Below are 18,230 nucleotides of genomic sequence, written 5' to 3'. Positions count from 1 at the left end.
CTCATCACTGTAACTGGGAACAGTGGATTACACATGGTAGCATCATTTTAAAATATTAGTTGAATAGGTATATAAAATAGAGAATGGTAATAGCTAGGACATTTTTTAAAAAGGGAAACAAAGACCCAATGCAGCCAAAAATTAATTAATTAATTAATTTTTAAAAATGGGACGGACTTCCCTGGTGGCACAGTGGTTAAGAATCCGCCTGCCGATGCAGGGGATACGGGTTCGAACCCTGGTCCAGGAAGATCCCACATGCCGCGGAGCAACTAAGCCCATGTGCCACAACTACTGAGCCCGCGTGCCACAACTACTGAGCCTGCATGCCTAGAACCTGTGCTCCGCAACAAAGAGAAGCCACCGCAATGAGAACCACGCGCACCGCAATGAAGAGTAGCCGCCACTCGCCACAACTAGAGAAAGCCCGCGTGCAGCAACGAAGACCCAACGCAGCCAGAAATAAATAAATAAATTTTAAAAACAATTTAAAAAATAAAAAGGGAAAAAAGGCTCTTTTGGAGACAAAAATCTAAGATACTAGACTGCAAAAACATTTCAGTGAGAAATAAAGGGACCCAATAATTGTTGTGAAGAGCAATGCTGTGTGGACAGTGGACTACTGTATCAGGTGTTCACAACCATGGCGTAAAGTCTGCAGGTGACCGGAGATACGCCACCTTTTGGGAGGCACTGTGGCTGAGTTATGAAACGTGCAGGTTCTAGGGCCACCCAGACCTGACTTCAAATGTCTGTTATACATTTCCTGCTGTGTGAAAGTGGGCAAGTTAGCCTCTCTAAGCTCTAGTTCTCTCCTTCAAAATATGAGGATAATAACAGTACCCAACTCACGTGACTAGTGTGCTGATTAAAAAAGATGACACTTAATAGTGTGCTTAGTACGGTGTATGGCACGTAAGAGCTCAATAAATGTTAGATAAGAAGACTACTATCATTTTGCTAAACCCAGCTCCATTCCTAATCTTATGCCCAGTACTTGGGGTCGCTCTGATTATAGCTTATCAAATTTCTAGGCAGCCACAGTCCATCTCCCTTCACCAAATCATAATTGGTAGCTGCTCAAAAAATATTAGTGACTGACAGGAAGTTGGTTCATGTGAGGTGTGCTTCATTCCTGTACACACGGTTATTACTGGTAGTGGCAGCTGCTAATGATATATTTTTCCACCTCCATTGACCAAAAACAAAACAAAAACAAAAACAACCCAACAACAAAAAAACTAAAATACGCAACAATAGTATCGAGTAGAAAATGCTCCATCAACCCACATAGAGAAACAGTAAAGAGAATGGGATTGGCCTGAACCCTCTCCCATGGTCTGTTAAAGTGAATAATCTTCCTTACTTTTTTTTTTTATATAAAAATTTATTTATTTATTTATTTATGGCTATGTTGGATCTTCGTTTCTGTGCGAGGGCTTTCTCCAGTTGTGGCGAACGGGGGCCACTCTTCATCGTGGTGCGCGGGTCTCTCACTGTCGCGGCCTCTCGTTGCGGAGCACAGGCTCCAGATGCGCAGGCTCAGTAGTTGTGGCTCACGGGCCCAGTTGCTCCACGGCATGTGGGATCTTCCCGGATCAGGGCTTGAACACGTGTTCCCTGCATCGGCAGGCAGACTCTCAACCGCTGCGCCACCAGGGAAGCCCTTCCTTACTTTTGATTTGCCCTATTGAGAGGGACAGGGTCAATTCATCCTGTCAGTCAGCAAGTGCCTACCATATTTATGGTAAAAATACCTCCTAAGAATACCTCCTCCACTTCTACCCCCACCTTAGTTAACTTCTATTCGATATTCAGAATTCAGCTTAAATATCATTTCAGCTACTAAAGTTTAAGACTAGGCCAGGTCCCCCTGGTATGTGCCCTCATGGCACTGGGAGTCTTACCTTGTTTTGCACTTCACGGAATGCACTTACAGTTTTGCTCCTGTGGTGATTACGTGCTTAAGGCTTGTCTTTTCTGTAATCTAGATAAGGAGGGAGACTTGGTGTTTGCTTAAGAGTGTATCCCTGGTACTTAGCTTGGTGCCTGCTGTGTAGTAGCTGCTCGATTCTGAAGAAAGGAAAAGAGGGAGGCTCTGATGCAGGGGTCATCAGCATCTCCCCATAGCCCATTGCTCACCAGAGCAGCGTTTGTTTGCTTTTGGTGGCCTCTGACTGCCTGGGGCAGCGCTCCTCCCCAGGGCCCTGAAGAAAGCAGCATGAGAAGCAGGGTCATTGAGAATAGCACTGTCCTCGAAAATAGTGTCTTGTGTGAGGGGCCCCATGCGAATCTCTAAGAAAGGTACCAACACCGATAGCAAAAAGGCAAAAAAGCAAAAGAGAAGTCATTTTGGGTCGCTATAATTCTGGCAGTTAAAGTTCTAGTAATTCTTTTTAAACTATATCTTGAAGAGTACCCTTTCTCCGAGCTCATACTGTCATCTGTGTAGCTATTAAGGGGTAGAAACTTGGGCAAATTTGCCTTTATTTCCATTTTAGCAAGGAACTAGAATTTCTACAGTGATAATGTGTAATGATGGCATGGTGGACAGGTTTTATCTGTGTCTTCAAAAAATAACAGTAAATTACAAGTCTTATTTAGAGTAATAGAAAACTAGTGCTGATGTCCCTTTTTTTTATGGGAGGGAGGGAGGGAGAGGGAGAGAGGAAGGAAGGAAAGGGGAGGGGAGGAAGGAAGGAAGGGGGAGGGGAGGGGAGGAAGGGTTGAGTTAGACTGAGATAGGCAAATATTGATATGGCTTACATATCAATGTAAGTTTAAGTACAAGAATGTCATGATCAGATCTATATTTTTAAAGGATCACCCTTTTTAAAGTATAAAACCCAGAGAGAATATAGGTAGAAGATCTTGCTCCTTTTCTGCATATTTTATCTTGCATGCTGAAACCACCACATTCCCAGTTGCCCAAACTAGAAACACAGAAATTATCCTAGCCTTACCTCTCTCCCTCACCCTGCAATTAGCCACTAAATCCTATAGATTCTTTAAATAATTTTTAAATCCACCTGATGATCTCATTCTGAATGGTGTGTCCTTCACTCAGTCCCTTCTCACCTCTTTCCTGGTTGTTTCCAGTAGTCTCCTATCTAGTCTTTCCAACTAGGAACTTCCTCCCCTATTTTATTCTCCAGACTGCTGCCAGAGATCCTTCCAGGATGCAAATCTAGTACTTTTTCCACAACCTAAAACTCTTCAATGGTTTCTCATGGCCTTCAGGAAAAAGTCCAAATTGTTTCCTGTGGTGCAGAAAGCCATCTGAGATTTGGACCCCATCTAACCTTTTTGGCCATCACTCATCTCCTCCCTTCGTAGGTTGTGTTTCAGCCTTGTTGAACTCCTGGCAGGTTCCCAAACATGCCAGATGGTTTCGAAACACCGGCAGAGTCTCCTCTCCCTCAGTTCTGAATGGAATTCCTTCCACCTTCCATGATGAAATCCCGTTATTGTTCAAAATTCAGTTTACGGATCATTTCCTCCCTGAAGCGTGTCTTAACATCCGTCTCAGCACCATCTTCCTCCTCTGTCCTCCTATTCCATCACTGCTCACTCTCTGGAGTCCTCTGGAGTTCCCTTCCATGGCATTGGTGACATACTTTGTTTCATTCATTGTTGCTCCAAGGAAGGACCATCTGCATTTTTTTTTTTTAATCCTGTTTTTTAAAAAGTTACTATTAGTGTTTTGTTTCTTTAATTTAAAAAATATTTATCATCATCATCACCATCATCACCATGCAGACTCCTGTGTTCCAAACCTACTGAAGGTCTATGAACCTCGGCCCAAAATTGGCTCTTAAAAATTCTCCTAGGTTACTGGTCATGTCCTGTTTGTTGATCAGGTGCTGGCTACACAGGGTGTTCATTTGTGCAAAATTCACTGAGCTCTACCCTTAGGGTATGTGTACATTTCTGTATGTATGTTATTTTCAGCAGAAAGTTTAAAAGGAAAAAGCTCCCTAGGTTATTCTTATGATGGAGAACCATTGACTTTCCTCTCCCTCTCTCTCTGAATTGTAAGCCCCTAGAGGACAACAAAGGCATTTATTTTGGCTTTGTACTCCCTGCATTTGTTTCACTGCCTACAGTATAGTACATGCTTAATAAATGATTAGTAAATTAAAAAATGAACGGAGGGAGAGAGTGCCTTGTGGCACTCTCCTCCCTCCCTCTCTTCCAAACATTATTTGTTCAGCTCCCCTGCTGGAGCACATGATAGCTCATGCCTCAAAATTACACCTCCAAAACTACCCCCCGCCCCCATAAACCTGTGAGATGCCTCCTGGCTTCTTCTCTACCACATGCAGGGTGTAACTGATCCAGGTCACCAGCCTGATGAGGATGAGAGAAAGGAAGCTGGTGCAGGACTTTCTGTCCCCAAACCAGTACTTCTGCCCTACCTGGGTCTGAGCCACCTGGCTCAGGCCTTCCTCACCATGCCTGGGAATCAAGCTGGAGAGAATATGTCCTTGGAGATACTGCATTGCTAAATCTTCTATTTGCATTTCTGATGTAAAGTGCTTCCTAAACTACTCAGCTTAAATTATGTAGGAATTTGAAAACTTTATATTTGAATATTAAGGTGTAACAATGGAGGTTTTTGTTGTTGTTGTTTTGTTTTTTTTAGCAAATTTGCAGTAGAAAGTGAGAGACACCCTGGGTGAAATATCACCTAAGTCATTTATTCAGTCACAGATGATTACCAAGAGCTTCCTAGGGATACAATGATAAATGAGAGTCATCTGCCTTAATGGAGATTACAGTGTAGTGGAGGGAGACAATCAAATAATATCTAAGTTTTTCATAGCACCTATGATGTGCTGGACACTTTACATATATATTCATTTCATCACTGTAACAACTCAGTGATGTTCTATGATTACCCCCATTGTAGCATTGCAGACTGATAGAGTCATGAAGGTCAAGTGTAGGAGGAGAGAGCCCTAATCTTGTCCTAAGGGTCAGGGAAGATTACTTGAAATATAAGCAGTTGAAGCAGAGATCTGAGGATTGAGTTGGAATCTAGTAGACAAAGAGGTCTGGGAACAGGCAAGGGAAACAGCAGATGCAAAGGGATATTCGTGTGTCTGAGGAACTGAAAGGCTTCTCTGTAGAGGAAGCATCAGGAGCTCAAGACGAGGCAGGGGAGGGAGGCAGGGGCCACATCACCTAGGTTTATCTCCATGTCTTCAGAAGTATAATAAGGTCAGGGAAGCAAAAATAGGAGAATTAAGGTTTATTCTTAGCTTTGTTCTTAATAACCTCAGCCATCCCCCTGTGGCTCCGTTTCCTTATCTGAAAAAATGTGTGAATGGACCAAAGCACTCAAGTGGTCATGGGTTCTAAAGCTCTGATTCTAGGTCAGGCTCTGCTGGAAGGAATTCCGATCAAGGTGCAGGCCCTGGCTGCTGCTGAATGCGCCGAGGCCTCTGACTCCTATGTAGATTAAGTAAATACAGATGATGGAGAACATCACACACAATAAGTTACACGGTAAATATGGCTGTGAGTATGGTTTGTTCCCCTTGTTGGAAATGAAGGGGGATCTGCTAATAATAACAGTGTAATAAAGATAACCACCTTTTGTGGGCATTTAACTGTGTGCCAAGACTGTACCAGGTACTTTCAGATAGATTTCTCATGACAGCTCCTAGTTAGATTCAAAAGCTGAGGCCTCACGGGATTACACAGCTTTAGGAAGGTCCTCACCACCCAAATTTGTCCTGCCCACTGAGCGTGTCCAGTCCTGTTCCCTGTCGCCAGGTGTGTTAACTTGAGCAATGACTTTCTCTTGGTTTGATCAGGGGCTGAGTTGGAATTTGAACCCAGCTCTGACTCCAGAGCCTATGGGGTTGTCTACCCTGCGATGCTGCCTTCCCTTCTTAAAACACAGGCAACTCCTTACTCTATAAATAGAGTGACATTGTCTCTTAAACGTCCTTTCTGGGTGAGGAAAGTGCTTTTTATAGCTTGGGACTGCTTCTGTTTACTTGGTCTCTTCCAGCACCGGTTAATCCCGCCTACATCTGTGACCTTCACTGTCCTTACACTGAATTCCTAGGTTTCCTCCCTGCAAAAGACAACTCCACGAGGCCACATGGTGTCTGTGTGTGCCAGCAAAGAAATTACACTCCTCTCCCTCTCCAAATCCGCCTACCTTTCTATAAATAATCGTTCTCCTTCCCCTCAGGCCTGTGAGTAGTTTGGTCACTTCACTGAACACACACACACACACACACACACACACACACACACACACACACACTCAGAAAGGTTTCGGGGAGGAGTGCACGACGTGAATGACCTTGCAGAGGTATCTAGCTCACTGGGGACAGGATTAGCAAACCCAAACCTCTACAAATATTTCTTGTCTTCACCCCACATTCCTCCCGAAGCTGCTCGCTCCTCTCGCGCCGGCCTCGCCCAGTCCCCTCTCGGCTCGTTCCGCCATACAAAGCCTAACCCGCCCATCTCTTCTTTGCAAAGCCAGAGAACTTCAGTCCCCATGTTGAAGCTCGGCGGTGGCGGCGGCGGTGGCGGGCAGGACTGGGCATGCTCAGTAGCGGGGACAGGTCTGGGAGGCGAGGAAGCCGCGTTTGAAGTCGCGCGGCTGGGGGATCCGGGGAAGGCGGGCTGCCGGGGCCCCGGCTGGGGGTGCGCTGGTATCCCCAATTCCGCGCCGGGAGTGGGCATGCTCCAGGCCGGCGCCGGGGGGCCGGAGCGCGGGGGGCAGGGCGTGGAGGAGGTTGGAGCGCCGGTGGGAGGAGGGGAGGAGCGCCCGGCTCGCCATCCCCCGGCGCCGGCTCTGCGGCTGTTGAATCGGAAGCCGCAAGGAGGATCCGGGGAAATAAAGACGCCCGAGAATGACCTCCAGCGAGGCCATCTGAGCCGGGCCCCGCGCGCCGCCCCACCAGCCCCTGGAATGGGCGACCACGGCGGGCAGCCGGAGCGCTCGGCCCCGCATGCCCCGGGGACTCCCGCCGGCGCCGGCGCTGCAGCCGTGAACGGGCTGCTGCACAACGGCTTCCACCCGCCGCCCATCCAGCCGCCGCGCCTCTGCAGCCGGAGCCTCCCGGGAGGCGGCGACGCGGCGCCCCCGCGCCTCCCGCTCCAGCCAGAGCTCCAGCCACAGCCGCCGCCCCCTCAGCACGACTCCCCGGCCAAGAAATGCCGGCTGCGGAGGAGGATGGACTCGGGGAGGAAGAACAGGCCGCGTAAGTCCCTCCGGGAGGGGAGCGCGGGCGCCAGGCAGGCGCAGCGCGGGGTCTGGCACCCGGGAGCGGCGGGCCAGGCACCGAAGCGCGCGTCGTGCACACCAGCGCCCGCCGTCGGCGGACGGATCTGAGGGGGCGCAAGCACTACAGATCGTTGCCTAAGCCTGACCCTTGCTTGCTTCCATCTGTAGAATAGGCCGATTGGACTCGGAGTCTGAGCTGCTCCTCAGGTCACGGCTCTATGGAAGGCAAACGCACTGGCCACCTTACTAATTTGTCGGTGGGGAAATGCACGTGTGTCAACATTTGGTGGGGTCCGGGAGTAGAGTTAGAGCAGCGGTGGGTGGAGAGCCTGAGTTGCCCTCGTTCTTCTCTCCCCTTTCCCTTATGAGAGCTCGGGTTGGCGCTCAGGCAGTCAGCTTGCCCTTTGAATCGCAGAGAAGCCGCCAGCTCCCTGGGCCTATTCGCAAGCGCGAGGTCTGGAGGCGTGGAGTTTGACAGCCCCGGAAAATCACAGCCTATTAAACGCTGTTTCCTCGCAGCCAATGAGAGGACCTGTTGGGAGGGACACACCCACTGATACCATGTGGGCCGGAACTATGTGGACCAATGAAGATTGGAGGTGAATTTTTTTCGGGGAGTTGGGAGGTGGAGTTGAGGTTTCTAATAGTAATGTACAGTGCAGAATGCTGAAATGCGTTATTTCACAATCTAAAGCTTGTATATATGTAAGTTTGTGAAGAGTCCCTTCCCCGCTGGAAATTCTGAGATGCAAATTGTAGATCGAGTTTACAACAGGTTTTTCTTATCCGAGCTGAACTTAATGCAATTTGTTACCTCTTTCTGGGTCTCCTTAATGAAGCTTATAAATGGCAGAAAGCAAAGTAAGTAGAATGCATGCTAATAAGTGATTGCATTCAAACATGCACCTTTTGCATATAGGTTTTTCTGTTTCACATAGGGAAATTGCTAGATATGCTTTGGATTCGTCTGTAAGAGCTTGATATTTGGCAGACAGCTTCACTTTTTTCTGTTTCTGTTTATCAACTTAGACTCTTAGCTTTTCTGCACTCAGTTAAAGTCTCTGAGACTTTGGAAAGCGTTTTAACTCGACTGTGGGACGCGGTAACTCTGATACTTGTGTTTTGTAGGTCTGAAATGTTTCGGTTGAAAGTTAACGTCTTGTCGGGAACTTTGAACCCATACAGCAGATTGGCTACGGTTGTAAGGAAGGCAACTAACACCTGAATTTCTGTTTTTGTTTTTGAGTCTTGTTAGAAAATGACATTCTTTATGGATTTAGCATTGATTCCTAATGATTTATTAACCTGTTTTACTTCTTTTGAAGCCACATTTTAGTTATTTCTCTGATTTTACATTAACAAACTGTATGAGAATTCACAATGTAAATAGCTAAAATATAACGAAAGAGAACTGCTTTGAGTATTTAGTATTGCTAGCTTAAATGGTCTGTGTTTGAGTGTATAATACCTCTTGAAATAATTTTTGAGGAATTGAAAATACACTCTCTTAACAATAGCATGAAGGCAGAGAAAAAATAACCTTGAGCCTTAACTTTTGCTTGCAAATCCACAGGAGGTATTATTCTAGAATACAAGAAAGTATAACTTTATGCCTGTGTGCTTTGTCAGGTATTAGTTTTGTATTTTTTTTTAATGAAAACGATAGTTATTTTAAGTTTAGCGATCATACTTATTTATCAACTTTTAAAAAGAATTCATCAAAATTGACTTTTCATTATCCTATCATGTTTTTTTTTCTCAAATTTGAACAAACATTTCTGAAATAAATTTTACATGTTCTGAGCCACATCTGCTGTGTTGACTACCAAAATCTCTTAGTTAAAACTAGGCTTAATGTAGTATCTTTATACCTTGCCTATTAGCATTCAAGTATCTTTTTACAAAAAAAAAGAAAAAAAATACTGCCCAATCAGTTGATATTTAGGTAATCTAAGACAAATCTACTTAGACTCAAGCACATCCCTATTTTCTGATGACTGATAGATTCTTACATAAGCAATTATTACAAAGAGTATTTACATGCTTTAAATGAAATTTGAGTATGTGGTTGATAAAAGCATCAAAGCTGGACGAATAATTAATTCCTACTTACAGTTTGCAACTTCAGACTCCTGCTTCTGTCCAAACCAGAGGTGTTTTAGGGCAGCCAGATATCACTTCTCTCAGATAGGCACCTGGATTGCATATGTGAGTAGGTGTGTTTCTATTTGCTAATATTTTGGGTAGAGTGCAATAAACATTAAAATACTTCATGTTTAAAAACAATGAATGGAATGAAACAAACAATTCAGTAGTTTTTGATTATTTAAAAATTTTAAATCTGATCCCTCAGTGCAAGGACTATTCACAATCTTGTAATCTAAAAATCAGAATAGTGGCAGGTTGATTTTGCTAAATCAGGAAATCTTGTCCACTCTTTTTATCAAAAGATCACCTCACTCACTGTGCTTATCCTTGGAAAGCTTTTCCAAGACTTAACTGCTTCTTCAAGCTTTCTTGGTTACTTTAGCAACTGGGTGACCTCAGCCAAGTTAGCTCTCCTCTTGGAATGCTGGAGTCGGCTAGATGATCTTCAAGTATTGTTTGTTATACTGTACCTTCAGATTCTAAGATACTTCAGAGCTGACGGTTCTTTCTACATGACTTCTGCGCTAGTTATCCAGTCTGCCACATGGCTTGGCATTTTATTATTATTATTTTAAAAGTTTTTATTTTTGCCTTGTGCTGATTGTTCCATGTATGTTATTGGTCTTTTCTCCGCAATTAAGTTGGAAGTCTTATTATAGACGGTAGTTTTTATCATATGCCGTGCAACTTGGGTACAGATATTTGAGTATTTGATTGATGTTGATGAAAAAGGTACAGGTGACATCATCACCACCTCATTGAAGTAGCCATTTCCATCTGTATGACAGACGATGGCGAAAGTCCTTCAGTGGAGTTTCCATGAGGTCTCTATAGGGAGATTCCTTTTGCATGCTCCTTGGTGCTCTGATTTTTTTGAAGCATACATAAGTAGCTGACTCCTTACGGAGTCAGCTCATACACCAAATATTTCTAAACTAATGATAGTCCTAGTAAAATGCCAAGAGCCTAATGTTTGTAAATGGTGTAGTTATTCAAACTCTGGAGGGCTTGAGTTTGAATTGCAGCTGGATGACCTGGGGCCATTTATTTAACCTCTATGCTGCAGTTTCAGTGTTGGTAAGATGGAGCTAATCATACAACCTCATCAGGTTGATGTGAGGATTAAATAAGATAATGTGTATGTAAAGAAGTTAGATTCCTGCTTGGCACATAGCAGTTATTCAGTAAATGCCAGCTGTCATCACCGCCATACAGAACACTGTTCACCACTAACCCACAGGACAAGACGACTGAGCTGGCAGAGACACCTCAGAATGACTTCCTTACTTAAAAAGGGGGGGGGGGGGCGCTACAATAAGAAAGACCACAAAGTTTTATTTGATTAGCTATGACACTCCTAGCCCCACAATTACCTTTTCCCCCCCTTCCCCCCCAAAATATCGGGTAATACAAAAATGGAGGAAAAAAGCAGGAAAAAGTACTCACAGTACCATCACTCAGAGAAAATGACTGTTTAAAATGTGCTAAAGGTAATTTTGGATCACACTAAGATAAGATTTTGATAACTTTTTTTTATTGGACTGTATTTGATTTACAATGTTGTATTAGTTTCAGGTGTACAGCAAAGTGATTCAGTTATACATATACATACATCTATTCTTTTTCAAATTCTTTTCCCATTTAGATTATTACAGAATATTGAGCAGAATTCCCTATGCTATACAGTAGGTCCTTGGTGATTATCTATTTTAAATATAGTAGTGTGTATATGTCAGTCCCAAACTCCCAATTTATCCTTTTTTATTTAAAAATTTTAGCAAAAGCATTTTCTTCCAGCATTAAAGCATCATTTGTAATGGTTGTATTATATTCCCAATGTTCCATTATATAGATATACCATAATTTATTTAACCTGTCTCTCATAGCTTTAGGCTGCAGCTAGAGTCTCTAAACATCATAAACAGTTCTGCAGCAACAACTTTGTACATAACTCTTTATTTTTGATGAAATTGGTGAATATATACTTTTTGGAGAAGGAACAGAAATGGCACAAAGGAGTATATAGCTGTTGCCTTGAAATCCTGGATATTTTATTCGTTTATTTATTTTCTTTTTTCAGCTTTATTGAGGTATAATTGACATTTAAAATTGCAATATATTTAAAGTGTAGAACATGATGATTTGATATATGCATGCATTGTGACAGGATTCCCATCATCAAGTTAAGAAATACATCCATCACCTCATATATTTATTTTTTTATGAAAACACTTAATTCTGCTTTCTTAGCAAATTTCAGTTATACAATACAATGTTATCAACTATAGTTACTGTGTTTACATTAAATCCTCAGACCTTATTCATCTTATAACTGAAAGTTTGTACCCTTTTACTGGGCTCTCCCTATTTCCCTCACTACCACCACCCCAATCCCTGGCAACCATTGTTATTCGACTCTGTTTCTATGAGTTCCACTTTTTTTTTTAAAGTTTCCATATATAAATGATACCACACACTACTTGTCTTTCTCTGTCTGGCTTATTTCACTTAGCATAATGCCCTCCAGCTTCATCCATGTTATTGTAAATGGCAGGATTTCCTTCTTTCTCATAGCTGAATAATATTCTATTGTGTACACATATGCCACACTTTATTCATTCATCCATCAGCGGACACTTAGGTTGTTTCCATACCTGGATATTTTAGACTCTAAGGATACTTGGAAACAAGCCACACTAGTGAAGAGAGGAGAAAAATGCAAAGGATGTAATTGTTTGAGCCAGCAAACACTATGCTGCAGAAAGGTAAATATCTGAGTACCATCAGAAGACTCAAGGATGTGAGCTGCGCTCTTCCTTCCCAGTGTGTGGCAACAGGCACGAATAAGGGCTGGATCAGTGCCTGCAGCCTCCTGGTGGAAATTCCGAATTCTGAGATTCTCCAGATCGAACACTAGCAGAAGATGGGTGAGAGTTCCTTATGCATGTAACACATTCGTGGGTACAAACTGAAGAGACCCTAACCTGTTAACAGTTTTAGCTAGCCACCACTGTCAAAGTGTAAGGCTCCACTTTTCTAAATATTGGGATATTTACCTTTGGCACTTAGAATTTCCCCTACTTCTGAGTCAGGCTAATTAGAAAACCCAGGATAAAAAGATAAACAGGTAGAATTTTCTGGTTGTATCTGCATAGAGTGTGAATATATATGCATTTTTAAAAACATAATCAGAACTTCTAGATGGACAAGGAGGTTTGCAAATCGACAACAAAAGACTAAAATGGAAAGCGAGGGCACATTCTAGATTGCTCCCTTCTAGGATGTGGTCAGATTTCTAAGTTTGTCGATGAAGTTAGGAATTGTACAATGCACATCTGAACTGAAGATTTAAGAATTTAAGGGCCCAAGTGTTCAGTGTCGAAGTGGTTAAGTCAGGTATCAGGATTTATTAGGGACATGAACACCACTTTTCCCCAAAAGGCCAGTAAGTGAATTTCAACGTTAATACAAAACGTATTTTGTTTGGCATAGTAAGGAAAGATGGAAAAAGTACTGTTACTTTTTAACATGTGGGACATTCAACAAGTAAATAAAACAAACGCCAGCCTGGTGTTTGGAGACAGAATTGGTAGGGAAACAAAGAGAACTGGTTTTAATTAACAGGTTTGGGGTTGGTTTTTTTTATCTGTCTGATAGCCTGACTTTTAATAGTGTGTGTGTATGTTTTAATACAAACCAATTACCATGAAAATCAATCAAGGTTTGACTTCCATTATATTTAATTATGTGCTTTAGCTTTACTATGTAGGCCAGTGTTCACCTTGGGATGACAATATACTGAATCAGATAGGGCACACAGAATTTCTTTATTTTTTTTTAACATCTTTATTGGAGTATAATTCCTTTACAATGGTGTGTTAGTTTCTGCTTTATAACAAAGAGAATCAGCTATACATATACATATATCCGCATATCTCCTCCCTCTTGCATCTCCCTCCCACCCTCCCTATCCCACCCCTCTAGGTGGTCACAAAGCACCGAGCTGATCTCCCTGTGCTATGCGGCTGCTTCCTACTAGCTAGCTATTTTACATTTGGTAGTGTATATATGTCCATGCCACACTCTCACTTCGTCCCAGCTTACCCTTCCCCCTCCCTGTGTCCTCAAGTCCACTCTCTACGTCTGTGTCTTTATTCCTGTCCTGCCTCTAGGTTCTTCAGAACCTTTTTTTTTTTTTTTATGATTCCATATATATGTGTTAGCAAACGGTATTTGTTTTTCTCTTTCTGACTTACTTCACTCTGTATGACAGACTCTAGGTCCACCCACCTCACTACAAATAACTCAGTTTTGTTTCTTTTTATGGCTGAGTAATATTCCATTGTATATATGTGCCACATCTCCTTTATCCATTCATCTGTCAGTGGACACCTAGATTGCTTCCATGTCCTGGCTATTGTAAATAGAGCTGCAATGAACATTGTGGTACATGACTCTTTTTGAATTATGGTTTTCTCAGGGTATATGCCCACTAGTGTGATTCTTGGGTCCTATGGTAGTTCTATTTTTAGTTTTTTAAGGAACCTCCATACTGTTCTCCATAGTGGCTGTATCAATTTACATTCCCACCAACAGTGCAAGAGGGTTCCCTTTTCTCCACACCCTCTCCAGCATTTATTGTTGGTAGATTTTTTGATGATGGCCATTCTGACTGGTGTGAGGTGATACCTCATTGTAGTTTTGATTTGCATTTCTCTAATGATTAGTGATGTTGAGCATCCTTTTATGTGTTTGTTGGCAATCTGTATAACTTCTTTGTAAAAATGTCTATTTAGGTCTTCTGCCCATTTTTGGATTGAGTTGTTTGTTTTTTTGATATTGAGCTGCATGAGCTGCTTGTAAATTTTGGAGATGAATCCTTTGTCAGTTGCTTCATTTGCAAATATTTTCTCCCATTCTGGGGGTTGTCTTTTTGTCTTGTTTATGGTTTCCTTTGCTGTGCAAAAGCTTTTAAGTTTCATTAGGTCCCATTTGTTTATTTTTGTTTGTATTTCCATTTCTCTAGGAGGTGTGTCAAGAAGGATCTTGCTATGATTTGTGTCATAGAGTGTTCTGCCTATGTTTTCCTCTAAGAGTTTTAAAGTGTCTGGCCTTACATTTAGGTCTTTAATCCATTTTGAGTTTATTTTTGTGTATGGTGTTAGGGAGTGTTCTAATTTCATTCTTTTACATGTAGCTGAAGAGGCTGTCTTTTCTCCATTGTATATTCTTTCTTCCTTTATCAAAAATAAGGTGAGCATATATGCGTGGGTTTATCTCTGGGCTTTCTATCCTGTTCCATTGATCTATATTTCTGTTTTTGTGCCAGTACCATACTGTCTTGATTACTGTAGCTTCGTAGTATAGTCTGAAGTCAGGGAGCCTGATTCCTCCAGCTCCATTTTTCTTTCTCAAGATTGCCTTTGCTATTCGGGGTCTTTTGTGTTCCATACAAACTGTGAAATTTTTTGTTCTAGTTCTTTGAAAAATGCCAGTGGTAGTTTGATAGGGATTGCATTGAATCTGTAGATTGCTTTGGGTAATATAGTCATTTTCACAATGTTGATTCTTCTAATCCAAGAACATGGTATATCTCTCCATCTGTTTGTATCCTCTTTAATTTCTTTCATCAGTGTCTTATAGTTTTCTGCATACAGGTCTTTTTTCTCCTTAGGTAGGTTTATTCCTAGGTGTTTTATTCTTTTTGTTGCAATACTCCCAATAAAAGGGAGTATTTCCTTAATTTCTCTTTCAGATTTTTCGTCATTAGTGTATAGGAATGCAAGAGATTTCTATGCATTAATTTTGTATCCTACTTTACCAAATTCATTGATTAGCTCTAGTAGTTTTCTGGTACCATCTTTAGGATTCTCTATGTATAGTATCATGTCATCCGCAAACAGTGACAGCTTTACTTCTTCTTTTCTTATTTGGATTCCTTTTATTTCTTTTTCTTCTCTGATTGCTGTGGCTAAAACTTCCAAAACTATGTTGAATAATAGTGGTGAGAGTGAACAACCTTGTCTTGTTCCTGATCTTAGAGGAAATGATTTCAGTTTTTCACCATTGAGAGTGATGTTGGCTGTGGGTTTGTCATATATGGCCTTTATTATGTTGAGGTAAGTTCCCTCTATGCCTACTTTCTGGAGGGTTTTTATCATAAATGGGTGTTGAATTTTGTCAAAAGCTTTTTCTGCATCTATTGAGATGATCATGTGGTGTTTATTCTTTAATTTGTTATTATGGTTTATCACATTGATTGATTTGCATATTGCATATATTGAAGAATCCTTGCATTCCTGGGATAAACCCCACTTGATCATAGTGTATGATCCTTTTAATGTGCTATTGGATTCTGTTTGCTAGTATTTTGTTGAGGATTTTTGCATCTATGTTCATCAGTGGTATTGGCCTGTAGTTTTCTTTCTTTGTGACATCTTTGTCTGGTTTTGGTATCAGGGTGATGGTAGCCTTGTAGAATGAGTTGGGGAGTGTTCCTCCCTCTGCAATATTTTGGAAGAGTTTGAGAAGGATAGGTGTTAGCTCTTCTCTAAATGTTTGATAGAATTCACCTGTGAAGCCATCTGGTCCTGGGCTTTTGTTTGTTGGAAGATTTTTAATCACAGTTTCAATTTCAGTGCTTGTGACTGGTGTGTTTATATTTTCTATTTCTTCCTGGCTCAGTCTCGGCAGGTTGTGCTTTTCTAAGAATTTGTCCATTTCTTCCATGTTGTCCATTTTATTGGCAGATAGTTGCTTGTAGTCATCTTGCATGATCCTTTGTATTTCTGCAGTGTCAGTTGTTACTTCTCCTTTTTCATTTCTAATTCTATTGATTTGAGTCTTTTCCCTTTTTGTTCTTGATGAGTCTGGCTAATGGTTTATCAATTTTGTTTATCTTCTCAAAGAACCAGCTTTTAGTTTTATTGATCTTTGCTATTGTTTCCTTCATTTCTTTTTCATTTACTTCTGATCTGATCTTTATGATTTCTTTCCTTCTGCTAACTTTGGGGTTTTTTTGTTCTTCTTTCTCTAATTGCTTTAGGTGTGAGGTTAGGTTGTTTATTTGAGATGTTTCTTGTTTCTTGAGGTAGGATTGTATTGCTATAAACTTCCCTCTTAGAACTGCTTTTGCTGCATCCCATAGGTTTTGTGTTGTCATGTTTTCATTGTCATTTGTTTCTAAGTATTTTTTGATTTCCTCTTTGATTTCTTCAGTGATCTCTTGGTTATTTAGTAGTGTATTGTTTAGCCTCCATGTGTTTGTATTTTTTTACAAATTTTTTTCCTTTAATTGATATCTAGTCTCATAGCGTTGTGGTCAGAAAAGGTACTTGATACAATTTCAATTTTCTTAAATTTACCAAGGCTTGATTTGTGACCCAAGATCTGATCTATCCTGGAGAATGTTCCATGAGCACTTGAGAAGAAAGTGTATTCTGTTGTTTTTGGATGGAATGTCCTATAAATATCAATTAAGTCCATCTGGTCTAATGTATCATTCAAAGCTTGTGTTTCCTTATTTATTTTCATTTTGGATGATCTGTCCATTGGTGAAAGTGGGGTGTTAAAGTCCCCTACTACGATTATGTTACTGTTGATTTCCCCTTTTATGGCTGTCAGCATTTGCCTTATGTATTGAGGTGCTCCTATGTTGGGTGCATAAATATTTGCAATTGTTATATCTTTCTTGGATTGATCCCTTGATCATTATGTAGTGTCCTTCTTTGTCTCTTGTAGTAGTCTTTATTTTAAAATCTATTTTGTCTGATATGAGAATTGCTACTCCAGCTTTCTTTTGATTTCCATTTGCATGGAATATCTTTTTCCATCCCCTCACTCTCAGTCTGTATGTGTTCCAAGGTCTGAAGTGGGTCTCTTGTCGACAGCATATATACGGGTCTTGTTTTGGTATCTATTCAGCCAGTCTATGTCTTTTGGTTGGAGCATTTAATCCATTTACATTTAAGGTAGTTATCAATATGTATGTTTCCATTATCATTTTCTTAATTGTTTTGGGTTTGTTATTGTACGTCTTTTCCTTCTCTTGTGTTTCCTGCCTAGAGAAGTGCCATTAGCGTTTGTTGTAAAGCTGGTTTGGTGGTGCTGAATTCTCTTAGCTTTTGCTTGTCTGTCAAGGTTTTAATTTCTCCATCGAACCTGAATGAGATCCTTGCTTGGTAGAGTAATCTTGGTTGTAGCTTTTTCCCTTTCACCACTTTAAATATGTCCTGCCATTCCCTTCTGGCTTGCAGAGTTTCTGCTGAAAGATCAGCTGTTAACCTTATGGGGATTCCCTTGTATGTTATTTGTTGCTTTTCCCTTGCTGCTTTTAATAATTTTTCTTTGCATTTAATTTTTGATAGTTTGATTAATATGTGTCTTGGCGTGTTTCTCCTTGGATTTATCCTGTGTGGGACTCTCTGCACTTCCTGGGCTTGATTGACTATTTCCATTCTCATATTAGGGAAGTTTTCAGCTATAATCTCTTCAAATATTTTCTCAGTCCCATTCTTTTTCTCTTCTTCCTCTAGGAACCCTATAATTCTAATGTTGGTGCATTTAATGTTGTCCCAGAGGTCTCTGAGACTGTCCTCAATTCTTTTCATTCTTTTTTCTTTATTCTGCTCTGTGGCAGTTATTTCCACTATTTTATCTTCTAGGTCACTTATCCGTTTTTCTGCCTCAGTTATTCTGCTATTGTTTCCTTCTAGAGAATTTTTAATCTCATTTATTGTGTTGTTCATCATTGTTTGTTTGCTCTTTAGTTCTTCTAGGTCCTTGTTAAACGTTTCTTGTATTTTCTCCATTCTATTTCCAAGATTTT

General features: G+C 41.2%; 1 protein-coding gene and 1 long non-coding RNA gene across 7 annotated transcripts in view; one reads left to right on the top strand and one right to left on the bottom strand.

The window, feature by feature from the left end:
* The first annotated feature begins 6,349 nt into the window (after positions 1-6,349).
* The window catches only part of PANK1 (pantothenate kinase 1), a 66,608-nt gene continuing 54,727 nt past the window's right edge, over positions 6,350-18,230 (top strand). For 2 of the 5 annotated variants that reach the window (XR_014230938.1, XM_082339486.1), the window contains exon 1: positions 6,350-7,232. Coding sequence is in view for 4 of the 5 variants with exons in the window: in XM_082339486.1 (XP_082195612.1) it covers positions 6,524-7,232 (709 nt within the window). In the remaining variant the exon portion in view is untranslated. Of the gene's footprint in view, positions 7,233-7,767; positions 7,855-7,881; positions 8,117-18,230 lie in introns of those variants that run through there. The other 3 variants (XM_082339491.1, XM_082339488.1, XM_082339487.1) reach the window with 3 other exon arrangements.
* Positions 8,125-18,230, bottom strand: part of LOC309604704 — a 102,364-nt gene continuing 92,258 nt past the window's right edge. The window contains exon 7 of one of the 2 annotated variants that reach the window (XR_014230979.1): positions 8,125-18,214. This is a non-coding gene — a long non-coding RNA (uncharacterized lncRNA). The other variant, XR_014230980.1, reaches the window with a different exon arrangement.

This window comes from Balaenoptera borealis (assembly GCF_965194805.1).
Source record: "Balaenoptera borealis genome assembly, chromosome: 10".
Lineage (NCBI taxonomy): Eukaryota > Metazoa > Chordata > Mammalia > Artiodactyla > Balaenopteridae > Balaenoptera > Balaenoptera borealis.
This window is presented reverse-complemented; position numbering and strand designations above follow the sequence as displayed.